The sequence below is a fragment of the Sus scrofa genome, chromosome 6 (genome assembly GCF_000003025.6).
Source record: "Sus scrofa isolate TJ Tabasco breed Duroc chromosome 6, Sscrofa11.1, whole genome shotgun sequence".
Lineage (NCBI taxonomy): Eukaryota > Metazoa > Chordata > Mammalia > Artiodactyla > Suidae > Sus > Sus scrofa.
Genome location: NC_010448.4, coordinates 48,502,704 through 48,523,676, shown reverse-complemented (window position 1 = coordinate 48,523,676; position 20,973 = coordinate 48,502,704). Strand labels below are relative to the sequence as shown.

Sequence of the window (20,973 nt, the reverse complement as noted above, 5' to 3'; positions counted from 1 at the left end):
TCTGCGACCTGCAACACAGCTCACGGCAACGCTGGATCCTTAACCCACTGAGAAAGGCCAGGGATCGAACCTGAAACTTCATGGTTCCTAGCTGGATTCGTTGGTCACTGAGCCATGAAGGGAACTCCTTTTTTTTTTTTTTTTTTTCCTGCTTTTTAGGGCCACACTTGTGGCATATGGATTTTCCCAGGCTAGGGGTCCAATTGGAGCTGTAGCTGCTGGTCTATACCAGAGCCACAGCAACACCAGATCCAAGCCGGGTCTTTGACCTACACCACAGCTCACTGCGACACCAGATCCCTAACCCACTGAGTGAGGCCAGGGACCAAACCCAAATCCTCATGGATGCTAGTCAGATTCATTTCTTTTGAGCCACAACAGGAAGTCCTATACATTCTTTTTAATATTCGTTTCCATTATGGTTTATCACAGGATATCGAGTACAGTTCCCTGTGCTATACAATAGGACCTTGTTGTTTATCGATTCTATATATAATAGTTTGCATCTGCTAACCCAAAACTCTCAATCCCTCCTTGCCCTCTCCCCTTTGGTAACCACAAGTCTGTTCCTATGTCTGTGAGTCTGTTTCTCTTTCACAGATTAGTTCATTTGTGTCATATTTTAGATTCTACATATAAGTGATATTATATGGTATTTGTCTTTCCCTGTCTGACTGACTTCATTTGGTATGATAGTCTCTAATTCTATCCATGTTGCTGCAAATGGCATTATGTCATCCCTTTTCATGGCTGAGTAGTATTCCATTGCATATATGTACCACATCTTTATCCATTCATTTGTCAATGGTCGTTTAGGTGTTTTCATGTCTTGGCTATTGTGAATAGTGCTGCTATGAACATGGTGGGGGCATTACCTTTTCAAATTATAGTTTTGTCCAGATATAAGCCCAGGAATGGGATTGATGGATCATATGGCAAGTCTATTTTTAGTTTTTTGAGGAACCTCCTTACTGTTTTCCATAGTGGCTGTACCAACTTACATTCCCACCAACAGTGTAGGAGGGTTCCCTTTACTCCACACCTTCTCCAGTATTTGTTATTTGTAGACTTTTAAAAAATGGTCATTCTGATTGGTGTGTGGTATTGATTTGTATTTCTCTAATAATTACCATCTTGTGTTTTCAGTACTGAGCGTGGATCTGGCTACCTTGTTGAACACACTCTTACTTGTTCTAGAATAACTTGACAGATTATTCTCTACACTGTTCTAGCTAGATGATCCTGTTGTCTGGTGGGGGCGGAGGCTGGGGGCGGGGGGGTGGGGGAGGGAAGGAAGACAGTTTAGTTTTTCCAGTCTTTACAGCTCATTTCTCATCCCTCTGTCTTTGGTTAAGAGCTCCAGTACAGGACTTGCCATGTGGCTCACAACATAACTACATGGTGTTGCTTCTACAGTGGCTGCGTCTCCACCTCTAGCCTGGGAACGTCCATATGCTGCAGGTGCAGCCACTTGTTTAAAAAAAAAAAAAAAAAGAGTTCCAAACAATGTTGAATGATAGCGGTGATAATGGACAATCCTTCTCTAGTTCTAGACTTTTTAAAGGAATGCCCCTAAGGGTTCATCATTAAGGAAGCCCTTCATCAAATTTTATTCCTAATTTGCTAAGAAGCTGTTTTTTCTTTTCTTTTTTTTTTTTTTTTTTCTGTTTTTTCATTTTTGGCCACCCTGAGGCATATGGAGTTCCCAGGCCAGGGACTGGATCTGAACTGCTGTTGTGACCTGCACTGCAGCTTCTATGGCAACACCGGATCCTTTAACGCAGTATGCTGGCCTGGGGATTGAACCTGCATCCTGGAGCTGCAGAGATGCCACTGATCCCGTTGCACCACGGCAGGAACTCCAAAAGTTTTTTCTTTTCTTTCTTTCTTTTTTTTTTTTTTTTTTAGAGCAGTTATTGGCTTTCTATGCATTTGTCGATGTGATAAGATGACTTTTCTGCCTAAATCTGTTAATGTTGAACCATCTTCCTCTCTTTACTGTTGCTGGATTTGATTTGATAACATTTTCTTTAGGGTTGTTATGTGTTTGTTTTCATGAATGGCATTGACTCATGGTTTTCTTTCTTGTGCTAGCCTTGCCCAGTTTTGACATGAGGGAAATGCTAGCCTGTTCTGTGATTTGGAGGAACCACCTACCTTTTCCTGCAATCTGGAATGGTTTCTGATATATTGGAGTTATCTGTTCTTTGAACATTTGGTACAGCTTGACTGTATGGTCATCCATGCTTGGTGCCTTTTTGGTAGGTCTTTGACTACAATTTCAGTCTCTTCCGTGGATATGGGTTTATTCAGATTTACTACTTTCTCCCGGAATAAAGTTTTGTAACTTATATTTGCCTAGAACAATATGTACTTTATCTAGGGTTTCAGATTCATTGGCATAACTTTATTATGCATATCATTTCTTATCAATCATTTGGATCTGAAGTTATATTTCTTGGCTTTCCTGATATTTATTTGTTTCTTTTCTTATTTTTCTGGATCAGATTTGCCAAAAAATGTAATAAACCCCAAATTTTATTGGTCTTAAAAAAAAAAAAAACCCAAGGATTTCACTTGTGGCTCAGTGGGTTAAGGATCCTCCATTGTCACTGCTGTCGCTTTAGTTACTGCTGTTGCTTGGGTTTGATCCCTGGCCCAGGAACTCCTGCATGATGTGGGAGTGACCAAAAAAAAAAAAAAGGAAACCCCAAACCAATTTTTTTAAACCAGTAATCTCTTCTACTTATTTAATTTTTTTATTTTTAATTAAAGTCTAGTTGATTTATAATGTGCCAATTTCACTTCTGTACAGCAAAGTGACCGAGTCATAAATATATATACATTATTTTTTTAGTATTATCTTCCATCATGTTCTATCCCAAAAGACAAGATATATAGTTCCCTGTGCTATACAGCAGGACCTCATTACTTATCCATTCTAAATGTAATAGTTTGCATCTACTAACCCCAAACTCCCAGTCCATCCCACTTCCTCCCTCTTCTACTTTTTTTTTTTTTTGAGGGAGGGCTATTTTATTTAATTAATTTCTTCCTTAATTGTTATTATGTATACTCTGGGTTTTGATATATAATGCTGTCATTGTCATTCAGTTCCAAAAAGAGTGTATTTTTAATTCCCCATAACCCCCAAATTATATAGAAATGTGGTTTTTAATATCTTAGATATTAAATATTTCTTAAATATTTACAGGATTTTGTTGTATATTCTGGATATTAATCACATTTTTTTTTAAGCTGAAAATATCTTCTCCTGGGTTGTTATTTATTCAGGAGCGCAGCGGAAACGAATCTGACTAGGAACCATGAGGTTGTGTGTTCGATCCCTGGCCTCACTCAGTGGGCTGGCGTTGCTGTGGCTGTGGTGTAGGCTGGTGGCTACAGCTCCAGTTGGACCCCTAGCCTGGGAAAATCCATATGCTGAGGGTGCAGCCCTAAAAAGACACACACAAACACACACAGACACACACACACGCACACACATGAAAACCTTTTCAATTATGTCTCTGGAAGAAATCTTTCATCTTAATATAGTCAAATTCATCTCATTTTCCCTACATAGTTTTATGTTCTCTTGATTTCACTATATGGTTTATTCACTGCAAAATCATAAAAAATATTCTCCATTTTTCTACTGGCTGTTCTGGGTTGAATTGTGTCTCCCCAAAATATATGCTGAAATCCTAACCCTTGTACTCCAGAGGTGCTTTTATTTGGAAAGAGAATATTTGCAAATGTAAATAGTTAAATTAAGATGAGGTCATACTGGAGTAGGGTGGGCCCCTACTCCAGTAGGGCTGATGTCTTTATAAGAAGAAAACCATCTGAAGACAGACAGACAGAGGGAGAATGCCATGTGATGAGAAAGGCTGAGATTGGAATTACGCAGCTGCAGGCTGAGGAACTCCAAAGATGGCCAGCAAACCACCAAAAGTTAAGAGGAAATGAAAGATTTCCCTACAGGTTTCAGGGGGCCATGTGCCCATTTTGAAGGTCTAACATCCAGAACTGTGAGACAATATGTTTCTGCTGTGTTAAGCCACCAGTTTGTGGCACCTTGTTCTGGAAGCCCCATGAAACGAATGTACTAGCTTTATAGGTTTATCTTTCATATTTAGGTCTTAGTCCTTTTATTTGACCTTTATATTATGGTGAGAGGTAGGGAACCAACTTTTCTTTTCTCCCTCTAAGCAGCCAGTTTCCCCAATATTATCCTTTCACAAGCCATCTCTTCCCTTCTAATTAGGATGCTTATTCTGATACATCTCAAGGTCTTTTATGTACACGACTCTCCTCTCTGGTCTGTTCCTTTGATCAGTTTGTCTATTTATATGCCATCCCACCTTTGCTTTCTTTTCTTTCTTTTTTTTTTTTTTTAGACTGCACTTGCAGCATATGGAAGTTCTCAGGGGTCTAATTGCAGCTACGGCTTGCCAGCCACAGCCACAGGCAGAGCAACTTGGGATGCCAGATTCTTAACCCACTGAGTGAGGCCAGGGATTGAACCCACATCCTCATGGATTCTAGTCGGGTTAATTGCTGCTGAGCCCTGATGGGAACTCCTGTTTTGTTTTTTTTAAGCTCTGGCTTTTTGATGTATATGATACAGAAAATTTCCCCTCCTTTTTTTTTTTTTTTTTTTTTTTGCTTTTTAGGGCTGCACTGGCAGCATATGGAAGTTCCCAGGCTAATCGCAGCTACAGCTTGCCGGCCACAGCCACAGGCAGAACAACTTGGGATCCGAGCCGTGTCTGCAACCTACACCACAGCTCACGGCAATGCTGGATCCCTGACCCACTGAGCAAGGCCAAGGATCAAACCCGCATCTTCATGGATACTAGTTGGATTCGTTTCCACTGCACCACAATAGGAACTCCTCATATGCTTTTTTGAATCCATTTATTGTGTTTCTCGAAAAACTTTATGGAATTTGGGCTTACATAGAATTTATAGCTTGATTTATATAGAAGAAGCACCTTGATAATATTAGATTGTTGCATTCATGAACATGGTGCATCTCCCCTTTTGTTAGATTTCTTTTGTGTCCTTCAATAACATTAAATTTTTTTCCTTCATAAATGTGTTGGGGATTGACAGGTTAATTCCTAGATTACCTTTAAATGTTTGTTACTAATTCTGAATGGAACCTTATTTTTCGTAAGAGTTCCTAGTTTATTATTATGTAGAGGAATTCATTTTTCCAATTCGATCTTTTATTTGGGCAATTTGCTGATGCTCTTATTAGCTTTAATGGTTTGAAGTTTCTGTATGGTAAAACAAATCACATTCAAATGATAACAGTTTTGCCATCCTTTCTTTCATTACGTGTGTGTGTGTGTGTGTGTGTGTGTGTATTTGTATTTATTTACAATGATTTATTGCAATGGTCAGGACCCCTCAGAGTGAATAGTAGTAGTGACTGTGTTCAGCTGTATTTTCTTCCTGATCTTAAAAGACATGAGTTTAAGGTTTTATGTTGAGTTGTGTGGGGTGCAGTAGATTTTTGGTAGATAGTCCTTATCAAGTTATGGAAGTTCTTCTGTATCTCTGCTTTTCTGAGAGGTTTTATCATAAATAGATGTTGAAGGAGGGCTTCAGAGGGTTAAGGATCTGACATTGTGGCTCAGAGGGTTAAGGATCTGACCTTGCTGCAAGCTGTGGTGTAGGTCACAGGTGCGGCTCGGATCCAGTGTTGCCCTGGCTGTGGTGTAGGCCAGTAGCTGCAGCTCTGATTTGACCCCTAGCCCAGGAACTTCCATATGCCACAGGTGCAGCCCTAAAAAGAAAAAAAAAATAGTTGAACTTTACCAAATGTTTTTTCAATCTGTGGGGTGAGCATATGACTTTCCTTCTTTATTCTGCAAAGTAGTGCATGGCATTAACTTTCCTGATGTTTACTAAAACAATGATGACTTATTTTTATTTTTCATACATTGCTGTATTTGCTAATCTAATATTTTGTTTAGGAATTGTATTTACACTTAGAAAGTAAACTGGACCTCTAATATTCTTTCCCCAAATGGTCTCTGTTCAGTTTAGGAATCAAGGCTATGCCAGCTCTGTAAAATGAATTTCTGTTTTTCCTGTAGTGATTTGTATATAGCAGGTGTTACTTGTTCCTTAAAATTTGGTAGAATTCCCCTGTTAAACCTTCTAGGGCTTCTTTTAATGAAAATTTCACATTCTTTAATTGTTATTGGTCTCTTCAAAGTTTACTATTTTTTGTTCCAGTATTGGCATTTTCTATTCTTGTGGAAATTTATCCATTTTCGTTATGGTTTTCAAGTGTACTGGTTTATGTAGTTCAAAATGTATTCTATCACTTAAAAATACCTGCATCTGCAGTTTTTTCCCCTTTTCAGTTATGCATTTTGGTTTTTTACATCTTTCTTTTTCATCTCTATCAGTCTTACCTGAAGTATTTCTATATTATTAGAATTTCAAATTGCTAGGTGTTATTTTTGTTGATCTTTCTTCCTAAACTGAGGCTTCCTTCATTTATTTTCAATCTTTTGATAAAAATGTTCAAAGTGGAGTTCCTGCTGTGGCATAGTGAGTTAAGAATCCAACTGCAGTGGCTCGGGTTGCTTCGGAGGCATGGATTGGATCCCCAGCCTAGCGCAGTGGGTTAAGAAAAAGCATCTAGTGTTGCTGCGGCTGCGGCTTGGGTTCAGTCTCGGACCCAGAATTTCCATATGCCTTGGGTGCAGCCATTAAAAAGAAATGTTCAAAGTAATAATTTGCCCTTGAAACATTGCTTGGTATTACTTTTTTTTGGCTGCATCTGTGGCATGTGGAAGTTCCTGGGTCAGGGATCAAACCTTTGCCATAGCAGTAACCAGAGCCACAGCAGTGACGACGCCAGATCCTTAACCCAATGACACTACTCCATGCTTTGGTAGTGCTTTTATTGCCATTCAGGTATAAGGATTTATTTCTTTTATGTTTTATTTTTAAACATGAGGCATTTATATTACGTTATTTAAGTTATGGGGTTTCTGTTTTTTGGGGTTTTTTGATGTTGTAGTTGTTGTTGTTGGTCTTTTAGGGCCGAACCTGAGGCATGTGGGAGTTTCCAGGCTAGGGGTCAAATCAGAGGTGCTGCTGCCAGCCACAACCACAGCAACATCAAATCCAAGCCTCGTCTGCAACCTACACCATAGCTCGCAGCAGCGCCACAGCCTTAACAGACTGAGTGAGGTCAGGGATCGAACCTGCATCTTCATGGATACTAATCACGTTCTTAACCCACTGAGCCACAGTGGGAACTCTTGCATTTTTTTTTAAGAGCCATCTACACTAGGATAGATAACTATGGTATAATAAAGAGAGTCCAGAACACAATGCCTCAGAAGATATTTGTTTCACAAAATGTCCCAGAGTAGGTAGGGGCCCTCCCCATCCCCCAAGGGTCACCAGGTCCCACTTCCTTCTTTCCCTGCTTTGAGCATCATCCGACTCACATGGTTGAAGCCGTCTTAGTGCCACCAAGTCTGTGTTCCTCTATGTGAGACGATAGAATGCAGAATTATGGAACAATTAGCTTCATCTTTAAGGACATAAATCAGAAATTGCCTGCCTTGCTTCTGCTCCTCTACCACTGGCCAAAAATTAACCATATGGCTACAGGAGAGAAAGAGTACTAACTGGGATTTGGTCAGAAAAAGACACTGGAGTTCCTGTCGTGGCACAGCAGAAACGAATCTGACTAGGACCCATGAGGTTGCGGGTTCGATCACTGGCCTTGCTCGGTGAGTTAAGGATCCGGCGTGGCTGTGAGCTGTGGTGCAGGTCACAGACACCGCTCAGAGCCCATGCTGCTGTTGCTGTGGCATAGGCCAGAGCTTTAGCTCTGACTGGACCCCTAGCCTGGGAACCTCCATATGCTATGATGTGGCCCTGAAAAGCCAAAAAAAAAAAAAAAAAAAAAGAAAGAAAAAAAGAAAAGAAAAAGAGAAACTGAACCACTTATGCTAACAGAATTTTATGGAAGGAATTGATTGAGTTGGTGAGATGGCAAAATGCGGATGCTGTACTAAGCGGATAACAGATGCAGGAATCAGCTTTCACCCCTAGGACTAAGGCAATAAAGGGAAGAGTTTGGGGTTATCAGTATCTAGAAGGTTGATGGAGTGCTCCTGGAGAGACGGAACCCAGGCCTCTGACAAGGGGACAGCTGGTCTTGTTATGTCAGAGAGAGAAAAATGAGAGTGTAGAAAAAACAGGAGTCACCTGCTGCCTTCAGGGGGATGAACCCTTGCTGGGTGATGCCGGCGGGAATAAGAAGCAAAACAGGAAGAAGCCCGAACTTTCTCCATCCAGCCTTTTCTCTTGCTTTCTTGTGCTCCCTCTAGGCAGAACCAAAGAGGGAGCTGGCAGCGCCACAAGGCAGAGTGTAAAAGGGTGGCTCTGAGCCAAGAAACAATGGATCAGTCACCAACAGAGTTCACCTACCTCCCTTTTTGTCTCTTTAGTGCCACACCTGTGGCATATGGAAGTTCCCAGGCTAGGGGTCTAATCAGAGCTGTAGCTGCTGGCTTACACCACCACCACAGCCACACCGGATCCTTAATCCACTGAGTAAGGCCAGGGATCAAACCCGCATCCTCATGGATACTAGCTGGGTTGTTACTGCTAAGCCACAGTGGGAACTCCTCACCTAACTTTTTGACTACCCAGAATCCGTACATACTTTTTGCACACATTTGATCTTCCATTTATTTTTTGTTTTATTATTATTATTATTATTATTTGTCTTTTTGCCTTTTCTAGGGCCGCTCCTGTGGCATATGGAGACTCCCAGGCTAGGAGTCTAATCGGAGCTGTAGCCACCAGCCTACACCAGAGCCACAGCAACGCGGGATCCGAGCCTTGTCTGCAACCTACACCACAGCTCACGGCAACGCCGGATCCTTAACCCACTGAGCAAGGCTAGGGATCGAACCCGCAACCTCACGGTTCCTAGTCGGATTCACTAACCACTGAGCCACGACGGGAACTCCTTTTTGTTTTAACTTTTATTATTTTATTTGAGTTTTGCTTTTTAGGGCCACAGCTGAGGCACATGGAAGGTCCCAGGCTAGGGGTCCATTCGGAGCTGCAGCTGCCAGCCTATGCCACAGCCACAGCAGGGTGGTATCTGAGCTTCATCGTCAACCTACACCACAACTCAGGGGACAGCAGATCCTTAACCCACTGAGCGAGGTGAGGGATCGAACCAGCCTCCTCACAGATCCTAGTTGGGTTCGTTACTGCTGAGGCACAACAGGAACTCCCTGAACTTCACTTAACAACCATACATCACCATTTTTCACCTAATCTTGCACAAAGATGCTCTCATCTGCTCTACAAAGAGGGGAGACAGAGAATTCCCTCAGTCATATTGTCCATTCCTGTTGTGCTGTCTCTCTTGTTCTCCTTGTGCTTCTGGCATTGTTTCGCATTGAGTCTCCAAACATTTCCATTTCCTCTCTCTGCCGTATGGGAAGCCGGACACTTACTTTCTGTTCTTTTAATGGTTACTCCAAAAATATCATCATGTGTCTCCCCCGACAAGATCTTCTCCAGTTAGAAGTTGTTCAAGATTCTACTTCTTTGTGTAACACCAAAATTTGACATTGTTACTGTGCTTTTGATAGTTTTGACATTTTTGATGTGTTTAAACTTTTCATTTTTGTTTACTTTTTCTTTTCTTATTCTCTCATGTTTCAGGCCTTTATTCGAAGATTAGCTTCCTTCTTCCTGAATTATATCTTTTCGAATTTCTTTTGAAGAGAGTAATTTGGGAATCGATTCCTACCTTTCGGTTTGTCTAAACAATAATCTTATTTTTGTTTTTGAAAGATATTTTTCTGGCCATGCAATTGTAGTGTGACAGCTGTTTTATTTTAGCACTTTGAGGATCTTATTCTGCAGTCTTCTGGCTTCCATCATTAGCATTGGGAAATGAAAAGTATGAGTTCCCTGGTGGCCCGGGGGTTAAGGATCCAGCATTGTCACTGCTGTGGCTTGGGTTGCTGCTGTGGTGTGGGTTCGATCCTTGGCCTGGCAACTTCTGCATGCCATGGGTTGCAACCCCTCCCCCCAAAAAAAGAGAAAAGAAAAAAAGAAAAGAAAAAGAAAAGTAATGCTTTGGCTGTTCTAATGATTTTTCTCTTCAGTATACTAAGATTTATTATATGTCTAGTGTGGATCTTTTAGAAAATATTCTGTGTGGGATTCATTGGGTTTCTTGAATTTGAGGAAGAATCTTGCATCCATTCTGAAAAATTTCGAGAAATTATCTCTTCTAATGTGCTTCTCGCCCTTCTATTATCTTTTTTTTTTTTTTTTTCTTTAAATGGCCGCATTTGCAGCGTATGGAAATTCCTAGGCTAGGGGCCTATGCCACAGCCACAGCAAAGCAGAATCTGAGCCCTGCCTCCACCCTAGGCCACAGCTCACAGCAATGCCAGATCCTTAACCCACTGAGAGAGGCCAGGGATCAAACCTGAATCCTCATGGATACTAGTTGGGTTCTTAACCTGCTGAGTGAGCCACACTGGGAACTCCTCTTTCAGCATTTTTTAAACACCATCTTCAGTTTCTTTCTTATTTATTTATTTATTTATTTATTTATCTTTTTACGGCCACACCAATGGCATATGGAGGTTCCCAGGCTAGGGGTCAAATTGGAGCTGCAGCTGCCAGCCTTCGCCACAGCCACAGCAACACTAGATCTAAGCCACATCTGCGACCCACACCACTGCTTATGGCTATGCTGGATCCTTAACCCACTGATGGGAGGCCAGGGATCAAACCTGCGTCCTCATGAATGCTAGTATGGTTTGTTAACCACTGAGCCATGACAGAAACTTCTTCAGTTTCTTTAAACATTTAATATATTGATTTTATATTCTGTACCTTATAATTCCAATATTTGTACCAACTGTGAGTCTGATTCTGAGGTTTATTGCTTCTGCTTGTGTGGGTTGTGGAACGCATTGTTCTTTGGGATTTTGTCTCGGAAAATTCTTTAAAGCCTGGGCTTAAAATCCGTTTCCCTGGATAGAGTTAGTGTTTGCTTATGCCACGTACCTGTGGGAATAGCCAACTTGGGATCACTCTAAAATTTTGTGTGGAAGTCTTTCGGGCTATGCAGATAGTACCCATTTAGCCTCTAAATCCACAGAATATGGGCTGTTAGGAATTCTCAGGGGAATTTTCTCTTGCTAATTACTCATTGTAAAGGCAGAGACAATCATACATTCCCACTGTCTTTTTCAGAGCGAGGGTGTTTTTTTTTTTAAAGTACCAACTGGAGTTCTTGTCGTGGCTCAGTGGTTAATGAACCCAACTAGTATCCATGACGATGTGGGTTTGATCCCTGGCATCGCTCAGTGGGTTAAGAGTCCGGCATTGCCGTGAACTGTGGTATAGGTCACAGACGTGGCTTGGATCCCGAATTGCTGTGGCTGTGGCGTAGGCCAGCAGCTACAGCTCCAATTCGACCCCTAGCCTGGGAACCTCCATGTGCCGCAGGTGTGGCCCTAAAAAAAAAAAAAAAGCCAATAAATAAATAAATACAAATAAAAATTTAAAATACCAACTGAGGGTTTGCCCTCAGGTTCTAGAATTTTATATATAGTTCTCTGATCTTTCCTCTCACTCTGCTAAAGTCCCAGGATTTTTCCTCTGTGAAAATGGCCCATTAACACCCAGGCTTTATGCAGGTAACCTCAGGAAAAGTGCTGAGTCCAGAGCTCTCTTCACTGCTCTGGATTCATGCTTTCCTGTTTTGGGGTCTGCAAGGATGCACTTAAGGCATGGCACAACCAAGAAGAAGTGTCTGGGCCCCCAGGCCTCCCCTGCTCTCATTGGATTAGAGAGCTAGTTTACCTACAATTAATTGTATCTATTCATTTTTAAATTAATTATATCCTGTCCCTAGCTTTCAGGGAGAACAAATTGAATTACTCATTAATCTAATAGTTACTGCTTTTATTCTGAGCAGTACTGAAGGTCTGTTACTATCCTAAACCAAGGAATGTCTCTGATGGGCTGAATTGCGTCTCCCCAATCTCCACCCCCAAATTCATATGCTGATGCCCTAATCCTCAGTACCTCAAAATGACTGTGTTTGGAGAGGGGGCCTTTAAAGAGGTGATGAGGTTAAAACGAGGCCATTAGGGTGGCTCCTAGTTCAGTCACAACTGGTGTCCTTGTCAGAAGAGGGAATTTGAAAGCAGAGAGAGACGCCAGGGTTGTGTATGCAGAAAGGCAAGAAGGTGATCTGCAAGCCAAGGAGAGAGGGCTCAGAAGAAGCCACCTCTGGAATTCCCATTATAGCTCAGCAGGTTAAGACTCTGACAATGTCCTGGAGGGTGGGGGTTCCATCCCTGGGCTCGATCAGTGGGTTAAGGATCCAGCGTTGCTGCGAGCTGTGGCATAGATCTCTGATGAGGCTCGGATCCCGTGTTGCTGTGGCTGTGGCGTAGGCCAGCAGCTGCAGCTCTGATTTGACCCCTGGCCCAGGAACGTCCATATGCTGCAGGTGCCGCCTTAAAAAAAACAGAGAAGAAGGAGTTCCCGTCGTGGCGCAGTGGTTAACGAATCTGACTAAGAACCATGAGGTTGCGGGTTTGATCCCTGGCCTCCCTCAGTAGGTTGACGATCCGGCACTGCCCTGAGCTGTAGTGTAGGTTGCAGATGCGGCTCGGATCCCACGTTGCTGTGGCTCTGGCGTAGGCTGGTGGCTATAGCTCCCATTCGACCCCTAGCCTGGGAACCTCCATATGCCCCGGGAGCGGCCCTAGAAAAGGCAAAAAGACAAAAGAAAAAAAAAAAGAAGAGGCAAAGTCTGCCCACACCTTGATCTTGAGCATCTAGTCTCCAGAAGTGTGAGAAATACATTTCCATTGTTGTTTTAAGCCACCCAGTCTTTGGTACTTTGCTATGGCAGCCCTAGCTGACTAATACTGTCTCCCATGCTGTGTAACCTCAGACAGCATCTTAGCCTCGAGGGAGGAACTACGATTTGACACAGGGGCCTTTCCAAACCTGTTCCGATCACACCCATAGCACAGCCTGCTTCAGCAAAGAGACTTACCAAGTCCAGACCCAGGATGTGTCTCACTCATGCATCTCGTTTCTTTTTTCAGGGTGTCGCTGGAGTTCTCCTGCTCAGGAACGAATCTGAGGACAGGCAACATCTTGGTGATGCTCCAGACTTTCCGGCTGACTTGGTTTAGAGGACCTGTGGGATGTGCTGAGAAGGAGGACTGGGGAGAGGTGAGAACAGCAGGAGTTAGGGAGGGGGAGGAGGAATAGACACCCTCTCCCAGGCACCAAACCAGATTCTCTCCCTAAGTGTGGGTGAGGCAAGCATTTTATGAGGTTCAGAAACGCAGCAGGACAGGCAGGAAGGGCCTGATGTCCCATGAGGTTAGGACGAAGTGATTCAGAGGGGGCCCAAGTGTCAGGCTTCATCTCCCTCAATTATTAACTCAGGGGGCGGATACAATCAAACAGCATCGCATCAACTCACCGTTCTTATTTCCTTCCCCCAGACTTCATGTAGGACAAATTCATTCTCTCACTGACAAAATATTTACTGAGCACAACCGATGTACTGGGCAGGTCGCCGCGGAGGAGCAACCTGGCCTTGACGCCGCCGCAGCTCTGGAAGGGCCGGCGAGGTTCTGAGCCGGCACTTAAAGAGCGAGTGTCACAGAAGGGACAGGAGGGGACGCTGCGGGCAGTAGGGGGCGCTGCACATGCGCAGAAAGCACCAACTAGACCTGAAGGCCTTGGGAGGACGTTGAGACCTGAAAAGTGAAGAGGAGGGAGAGGAAGAGCGTTTTAGGCAAAGAGACCTGGGTTGTGAAAGCCCTAAAATATTTAAAGTGTCAATTCCTGGTACTGAGGAAGCCCCACGTGGCTGGACTGTGGAGTGACAGGGACGTGGTGGGGCTGAGGCCGCAAGCAGAAGCCTGCTGGGAAGGGCTTTCTGGGAAAGGATTTGATTTTATGTTACTGCCTTTTTTTTTTTTTTTTTTTTTTTTTTAAGGGCCGCACTGGCGACATATGGAAGTTCCCAGGTGAGGGGTCAAATCAGAGCTGCGGCTGCTGTTCTGCACCACAGCCACAGCACAGCAGGATCCAAGCCGCACTGGTGACCTATAGCACAGCTCACGGCAACCCTGGATCCTTAACCCACTGAGCGAGGCCAGGGATCAAACCAGAGCCTTCATGGGTCCTACTTGGGTTTGTTACCCCTGAGCCACAATGGATTGGCTGCTCTCCCCACCTCAGCATCTTTAGCTTAATCGTACCGGCAAAGTCTCCCTTTTGCCACATAAGACAGCATATCGACAGGTTCCAGGCATCAGGACGCGGACATCTGTAGAGGGTCATTTTTCTGTCCACCACAGGGAGCAAGTTGGACACGCGCTCCCGGGCATCAGAGCACTCTTTGTGTCCCTCTCCGGTCTCCCCAGCTGTGTGCTGATCTCATCTCTTTCTTTCTCTCCTTTTCCCATTTTTTTCTCCTGCTTTGCAGCTCATTTTAAAATAGATATCATCAGCTAGAGACATTTGCCCCAGATTGCCCAATCCTTAAGAACGGTGGTCCCAGTTATGGTCCCCTCTGAGTATGTCCAGTAGAAGGAGCTTGATCTGACCGAATCTCTGGGGGGAGCTTCTCGAACTGCACAGTCCAAGAGAAATGAGCCACACATGCAAGTTGCATGTGTAATTTCAAAATTTCTAGGAGTCCCATGGGGGAGAAAAAGGTAAAAAGAAATAGATGGAGTTAACTTTAATAACATATTGTATTTAGGAGTTCCTGTCGTGGTTCAGTGGTTAATGAATCCGACTAGGACCCATGAGGTTGCGGGTTCGATCCCTGGCCTTGCTCAGTGGGTTAAGGATCTGGCATTGCTGTGAGCTGTGGTGTAGGTTGCAGACGTGGCTCGGATCCTGCGTTGCTGTAGCTCTGGCGTAGGCCGGCAGCTATAGCTCCAACTCGACCCCTAGCCTGGGAACCTCCATATGCCACGGGAGTGGCCCAAGAAATGGCAAAAAGAAAAAAAAAATATATGTATATATAGTATTTAACACAATGTATCAAACTTATGAACATTTCAACATGCATTTAATATAAAATTTATTAATGAGATTTTTTATATTAAGTCATTGACATCTGGTGTACATTTTATCCTTCACATCTCAGTTGGGACTAGCTATGTTTCAAGTTTTTAATACTGGTCATATTACATTGGACAGTGTAGGCTTAGTACATAAACCCTGCAAGGGCCCCAGGGCTTAGAACAGTCGCTGGCACAGTGGGCACTCAGATCTGTCCAGCACAGGAATAAATGGACTTCTTCTCTGTTGGTTTTAGGCTCTTTTTTTCTTTCTTTTTTTGGCTGTGCCCATGGCATGTGGAAGTTCTAGGCCAGGGATTGAACCTGTGCCACAGCAGTGACCACAGCCACTTCAGTGACAACACCGAATCCTTGACCGGCTGAACCACAAAGGAACTCCACTGTCTCTTTTTCAAAAGACCTGGGCCACTGACCCAAAGAAGGAAGCCTGAGTAGGGGGTTCATTTGCATCTAATATGTATAGCCCTTCCCAGATGTGCTTGCTATCTTGATTCCCACTGGGTCCACTCTTACCCAGGCAGCCTTGAAAAATGTACTGAGCTGTGCTCCGTGCTTAGTCCTGTCTGGAAGGTAAGGGACAGAAGGGGGACTTGCCATGGAGCCAATTCCCAGGAGACCTCCAGGGGCGGGTGGGTGAAAAAGGAAGCCCCAAACATGTCTTCCAAGGCCCTTTGTGATCTGGTTCTGGTCCCTATGTACCTACTGCCTTATCACCTTGTTATGGACTGAATCATGGCCTACTCCCCTCAAATCCATACACTGATGCTCTGACCCCCCCCCCCCATTGTGACTGAATTTGGAGATAAGGCCTTTAAGAAGGTAATTAAGCTTAAATGAGGCTGTAAGGCTGGGGCCCTTCCGAAAAGGAAGAGATACCAGGGCATGCGCACATGGAGAAAGGGCCGGTGAGGATACAGAGGCCTCCAGAGAAACCAACCCTGCTGGCACCTTGACGTTGGATTTCCAATCTCCAGAACGGTCACAGAATGTATTTTTGCTGCTTAAACTACCCAGTCTGTGGTAGTCTGTCATAGCAGCCCCAGCAAGCTATACCTACCTCACCTCTCACCAGTCCTCAGTGCTGCCCTTGGACTCCACTCCAATAGCACTCCTGACTGAAGCCAGTGGTTCTTTTTTTTTGAGAACTTTTTTTTTTTCTTTTAATGAGTGATACACAGGAATTAACAGTGCTAGCTGCTCAGCTGGGTGCATTTTAGGAAGACAGAGCTGCCCCAGAACAGGTAAAGGAGATAGCAGGTGTGCTTGTTATATGCCAGTCACTGAACACATTACTCCCTTTTAGGGTGTGGGTTTTTTTTTTTTTTTGGTCTTTTTAGGGCTGCACCTGCGGCATATGGAGCTTCCCAGGCTAGGGGTTGAATTGGAGCTACCGCTGCCGGCCCACACCACAGCCACAGCAATTTGGGATCCAAGCCATGTCTGTGACCCACACCACAGCTCACGGCAACGCTGGACCCTTAACCCACTGAACAAGGCCAGGGATCAAACCTGTGTCCTCATGGATGCTAGTCAGATTCGTTTCTGCTGAGCCACAGCGGGAGCTCCTCCCTTTTAGTGTTTTAAAATAAAACTCTATGAAGTGAGTACTTTTGACCACATTTCAGAGAAAATAACTCCGACAGTGAACATTTATGCTCTAAGGTGTTGAGTGCTGAGCTCCGCACAGCACGCGTCACCTCATTTAATCTTTGCTGTGGATGGAGGAGGTGGGAACATCATGACTGTCCCCGTTCTGTGCAAAAGACAGGCAGGCCCCGGGGAGCTCCGTCACTTCCGAGGTCCACAGGATGGGCAGCTGCCAAACGGAGCAGTCTGACTGCAGAGTGCTCACGCCTGCCCATCATACTCTGTCCAGGAGTCAGTGGAGAGTCAGGTAACCATAAGGTAACCCCCATAATTGTCTGGGGGCTGCATTGGAACTCAGTTTTATCAAAATTATTATTATAATCACTCAGCAAATGTTTGACAGGTGTCCACCCTAGGAAAGATATTGTGCCAAAAATGTGGAGTCTGAAGACCAAAATCCACAGTTACTGCCTAGAAGGAGGATCCGAATAGTGGAAAGAGAGTCATGCAAACCGTTATGATCCAACTCACTGGAGGAAGGCGTTGAATTCAACGGGATCCTGTAAACAACCTAGAGTTTGCCTTGGAAATCTTTACCTCACAGGGCAGGTTTGTTTTTTTTTTGTTTGTTTGTTTTTGTCTTTTTGGGTCGCACCACCCAAGGCATATGGAGGTCCCTAGGCTAGGGGTCCAATTGGAGTTGTAGCCGCTGGCCTATACCAGAGCCACAGCAATGCAGGATCTGAGCTGCATCTGTGACCTCCACCACAGCTCATGGCAACACCAGATCCTTAACCCACTGAGCAAGGCCAGGGATCGAACCTGCGTCCTCATGGATCCTAGTCAGATTTGTTTCCACTGCGCCATGACGGGAACTCTGAATGGGGAGTTTGTACTGGAGAAAAACCGAACAAGGCTGGTCAGTAATCACTTGATTGAAAAAAAAGTCAGAGAGGCAAAAGTGAAATCACTCTCTTAACCACATGACTACATAAGGATCTAAATAGCCTTTGAATTTAAGAACAAGCTTGGTAAATTATTACTAAATCCCATTATCATCCGATAGGATTTTATAAACCATCTCTAATTTTTAAACCAGCCATTGCTTTTCATTTATAGATTTCATCTAAAAATGTTTCAAGCCTTAAAAAGAATGCAAGTATAAATATCTTTAACAGGAAAGAAAAACTAACAAGTTTCATTAGCACTGGGAGTGTTCTTATCTTTTTTCTCCTCGGGTGTTAGAAGCTTGAGAACAGTAAATACTGTGGAATTAAAAAAGACATTTGCTTCGAGACTGTCTTTGGCTTTCAAATCCACCTACCACTGTATTGATTGAAAACTACCTTCCATTCTTAAAGGGGGAGCATACATTTCTGATCTTATGTTCTCCTCTAAAGAAGAGATTTGCTTTTTATTCGGATGAAGGAATAGTATATTCAAAGCACAGTGACTGGAAATATGATTTACTTTAGGAAACACAAAGATTTAGTATTTCCTTGGAGTTCCTGTCGTGGCTCAGTGGTTAATGAATCTGACTAGGAACCATGAAGTTGCGGGTTCGATCCCTGGCCTCGCTCAGTGGGTGAAGGATCTGGCGTTGCTGTGAGCTGTGGTGTAGGTCGCAGACGTGGCTCAGATCTGGCGTTACTGTGGCTGTGGCATAGGCTGGCAGTCGTAGCTCCAATTTGACCCCTAGCCTGGGAACCTCCATATGCCTCGGGTGCAGCCCTAAAAAGGCAAAAGACAAAAAAAAAAAAAAAAAAAAGAAAAAAAAAGATTTTGTTGAGGAAGGGGCTGTAACTGAAGATAACTTTGAAGAGCATTTTTCCTATCTGCTGCATTAAAAAGTTGGAATTTCGGAGTTCCTGTCATGGCTCAGCAGAAACGAATCTGACTACCATGTGCAGGTTTGATCCCTGGCCTTGCTCAGTGGGTTAAGGTCACATCATTACCATAAACTCAGGTGTGGTTAAAGGAGCTTGTGATGAGTAATAAGACATCCCTGGAGTTCCCTGGTGGCTCAGTGGGTTAAGGACCTGGCATTGTCACTGCTGCAATTCTGATCACTGCTGTGGTGAGGCTTCAATCCCTGGCCCAGGAACTTCTGCATGTCATGAGTGTGGCCAAAAAAACCCCACCCCAAACAGTGAAAAGACATTCCTTTCACTATTATCACTCTGATCCCTTAGGAAATCCAAGGGCTTTAGGGACTCTGTGTCAGGAAAGGGACAAAGACCAAAGAAACATTTCTTAATATAGATCTCATCATGAGCAGCTATTGACAACATTTTGGCAAGAGTCTGAAAGGATCAGTTGTACCTATTTATAGTTTCTCTCACCACAGCCCTGAGGATGGATCGCAGAGAACCAGGACAGCATCAGGAGTCGGCATGATTATGAAGTTACTGTCTCTGAGCTCCCAGCCTGCCTTCCTGTGCTCTGCTTTGTGCCGGTAAGCTGGGAAACGGCATTTCTGCTTTGCCGGTTCGGTTCTCTTTTGGACCCCGGCAGTGCGGTTTGCTAGATTGCAGAAGTGGGGCGATGAACGTGTTCTGCTTTGCCCAGGACTCCCCCCGTTTTAGCACCGAAAGTTCCGCCTCCTGAGAACCTCTTCCCAGGACGGTCGGTAGGTCACCTTATGCCGAAGGGACTTGCCTGCTGTTCTTGTGTGTTACCCTAGCAACACTTCTGCGCTCCTGTGTCAGCAGCAGCTGCTGAATCGACCTGTCGTTTTCTACCACGTGCAAAACCAGTTTCAGCAGAAACATCAGCGCCAGCTGGCTTCTGCATCTTCGTTCCCCCAGCTCTAGGTGTGGGACCAGCTTCCTGCAGTTGCTTCTTCTGTGCTCTCTTAGAGCTGTGGTTCTCAGAGTGTGGTCCCTAGACCAGCAGCAGCAGCAGCAGAAGCATCTGGGAACTTATTAGAAATGCAAGACCCCGGGCCCCATCCCAGACCCAGCAGAGACTCCGGAAGCCATCCTCAGCAGTCTGCCTTTGAACAAATGCTCCAAGCAGTTTTGGCTAAAGTTTAAGAACTGCCTTAGAATTCTCTTTTTGCCCTTTCAGTTTTCTAGATAACAGCTTTATATCAAGTTGGCAATTCCTTGTATTATAGTCCATATTTAACGTAGTGTCTCTGGGAAAGGACCTGGTGTGGTTTCTCTCCCACAGACCCTGACGGACCCAGAGCCCCGCCGCCGCAATGCCCCCCCACCCCCCCACCCCCGCAATGATACCGGTTCAAGATGAGGACCGTCTGAACTAGGGGGCAGGAGTGGGCTGGAGAAGAGCGGACACACAGGAGCTGTTTCAAAGGTCACCTTGCCATTGGGGAGGAGGGAGGAGTCGAGGGCAGCTCCACCTTCTTGGCCTGGGTGGCAGGGCACCTATTCACAAAACACAGGTGCTATAGGAAGAGGGGGTGGGGGATGGTGGTGGAGATGATCGACTCGCTTTTGGATTTGACCAGGTTCCAGGAGAGATACTCGGGTGCAGACCTCCCCTTGGCAGGCGGCCCTAGGGTCTTGAGCTCAGGATAGATGTCTGAGTGTGACTCGAGGTGGCGGCTGACGCCATCGGCCTGGATAAACCCATCCAAGGAGACAGAACAGCACAAGGAGATCCCTTAGCCAGGTGTCAGAGGATTAGGGACCAGGACACAGACTGAGAAGGGGAGTCGGGGTAGTGGGAGGAGAGCCAGAGAGGTGGGAAGTTACGGAAAGTAAGGGCCAAGGGGGTTCAAAGTGGGTCAGATGTCGTGGTAGCAGAGAGGCCAAGGAGGTGTATTAACCAGGTCTGTTAATTAATTAATTAATATTATTTAAAAAATTTTAATCCCTGCATGTGGGATTGCTGGGTCAGAGGGTAAATTTGCTAGATGTTGGCAAATCCTCTTCCATGGAGGTTTGACGTTTTTTTGCTTCCCACCAGCAAGGCGTGAGAACCCCTGCTTCCTCCCAGCACTGCCAACAGGGTGTGTCAAACACTTGGAGTTTTGCTAGTCTGTTAGGTGAGAAAAAGGATCTCAGGGTGGTTTGAGTTTGTGGTTTTTAAAAATTGTAAGCGGCGTCGAGCATATTTTCGTGTATGGAGGGGACATTTGCACTTCTTTTGATGTGAACTTCCTCTTTGCCTACTTTCAATAGGTTTCTTGGTCTTTTTGGCCTCGATTTTTAAAATGCTCCCTATAGTTCAGGTATATTAACCCTTTGTGATA

The 20,973-nt window shown here is 44.5% G+C and overlaps 1 protein-coding gene across 1 annotated transcript in view; it reads left to right on the top strand.

The window, feature by feature from the left end:
* LOC100522141 (tetratricopeptide repeat protein 9B) overlaps positions 1–13,679 on the top strand; it is a 44,377-nt gene extending 30,698 nt beyond the window's left edge. Inside the window, exons 7-8 of the mRNA XM_021094385.1 lie at positions 13,161–13,290; positions 13,569–13,679. Of these exons, the coding sequence (XP_020950044.1) occupies positions 13,161–13,290; positions 13,569–13,601 (163 nt within the window). The 3' untranslated portion in view covers positions 13,602–13,679. The remainder of the gene's footprint in view (positions 1–13,160; positions 13,291–13,568) is intronic.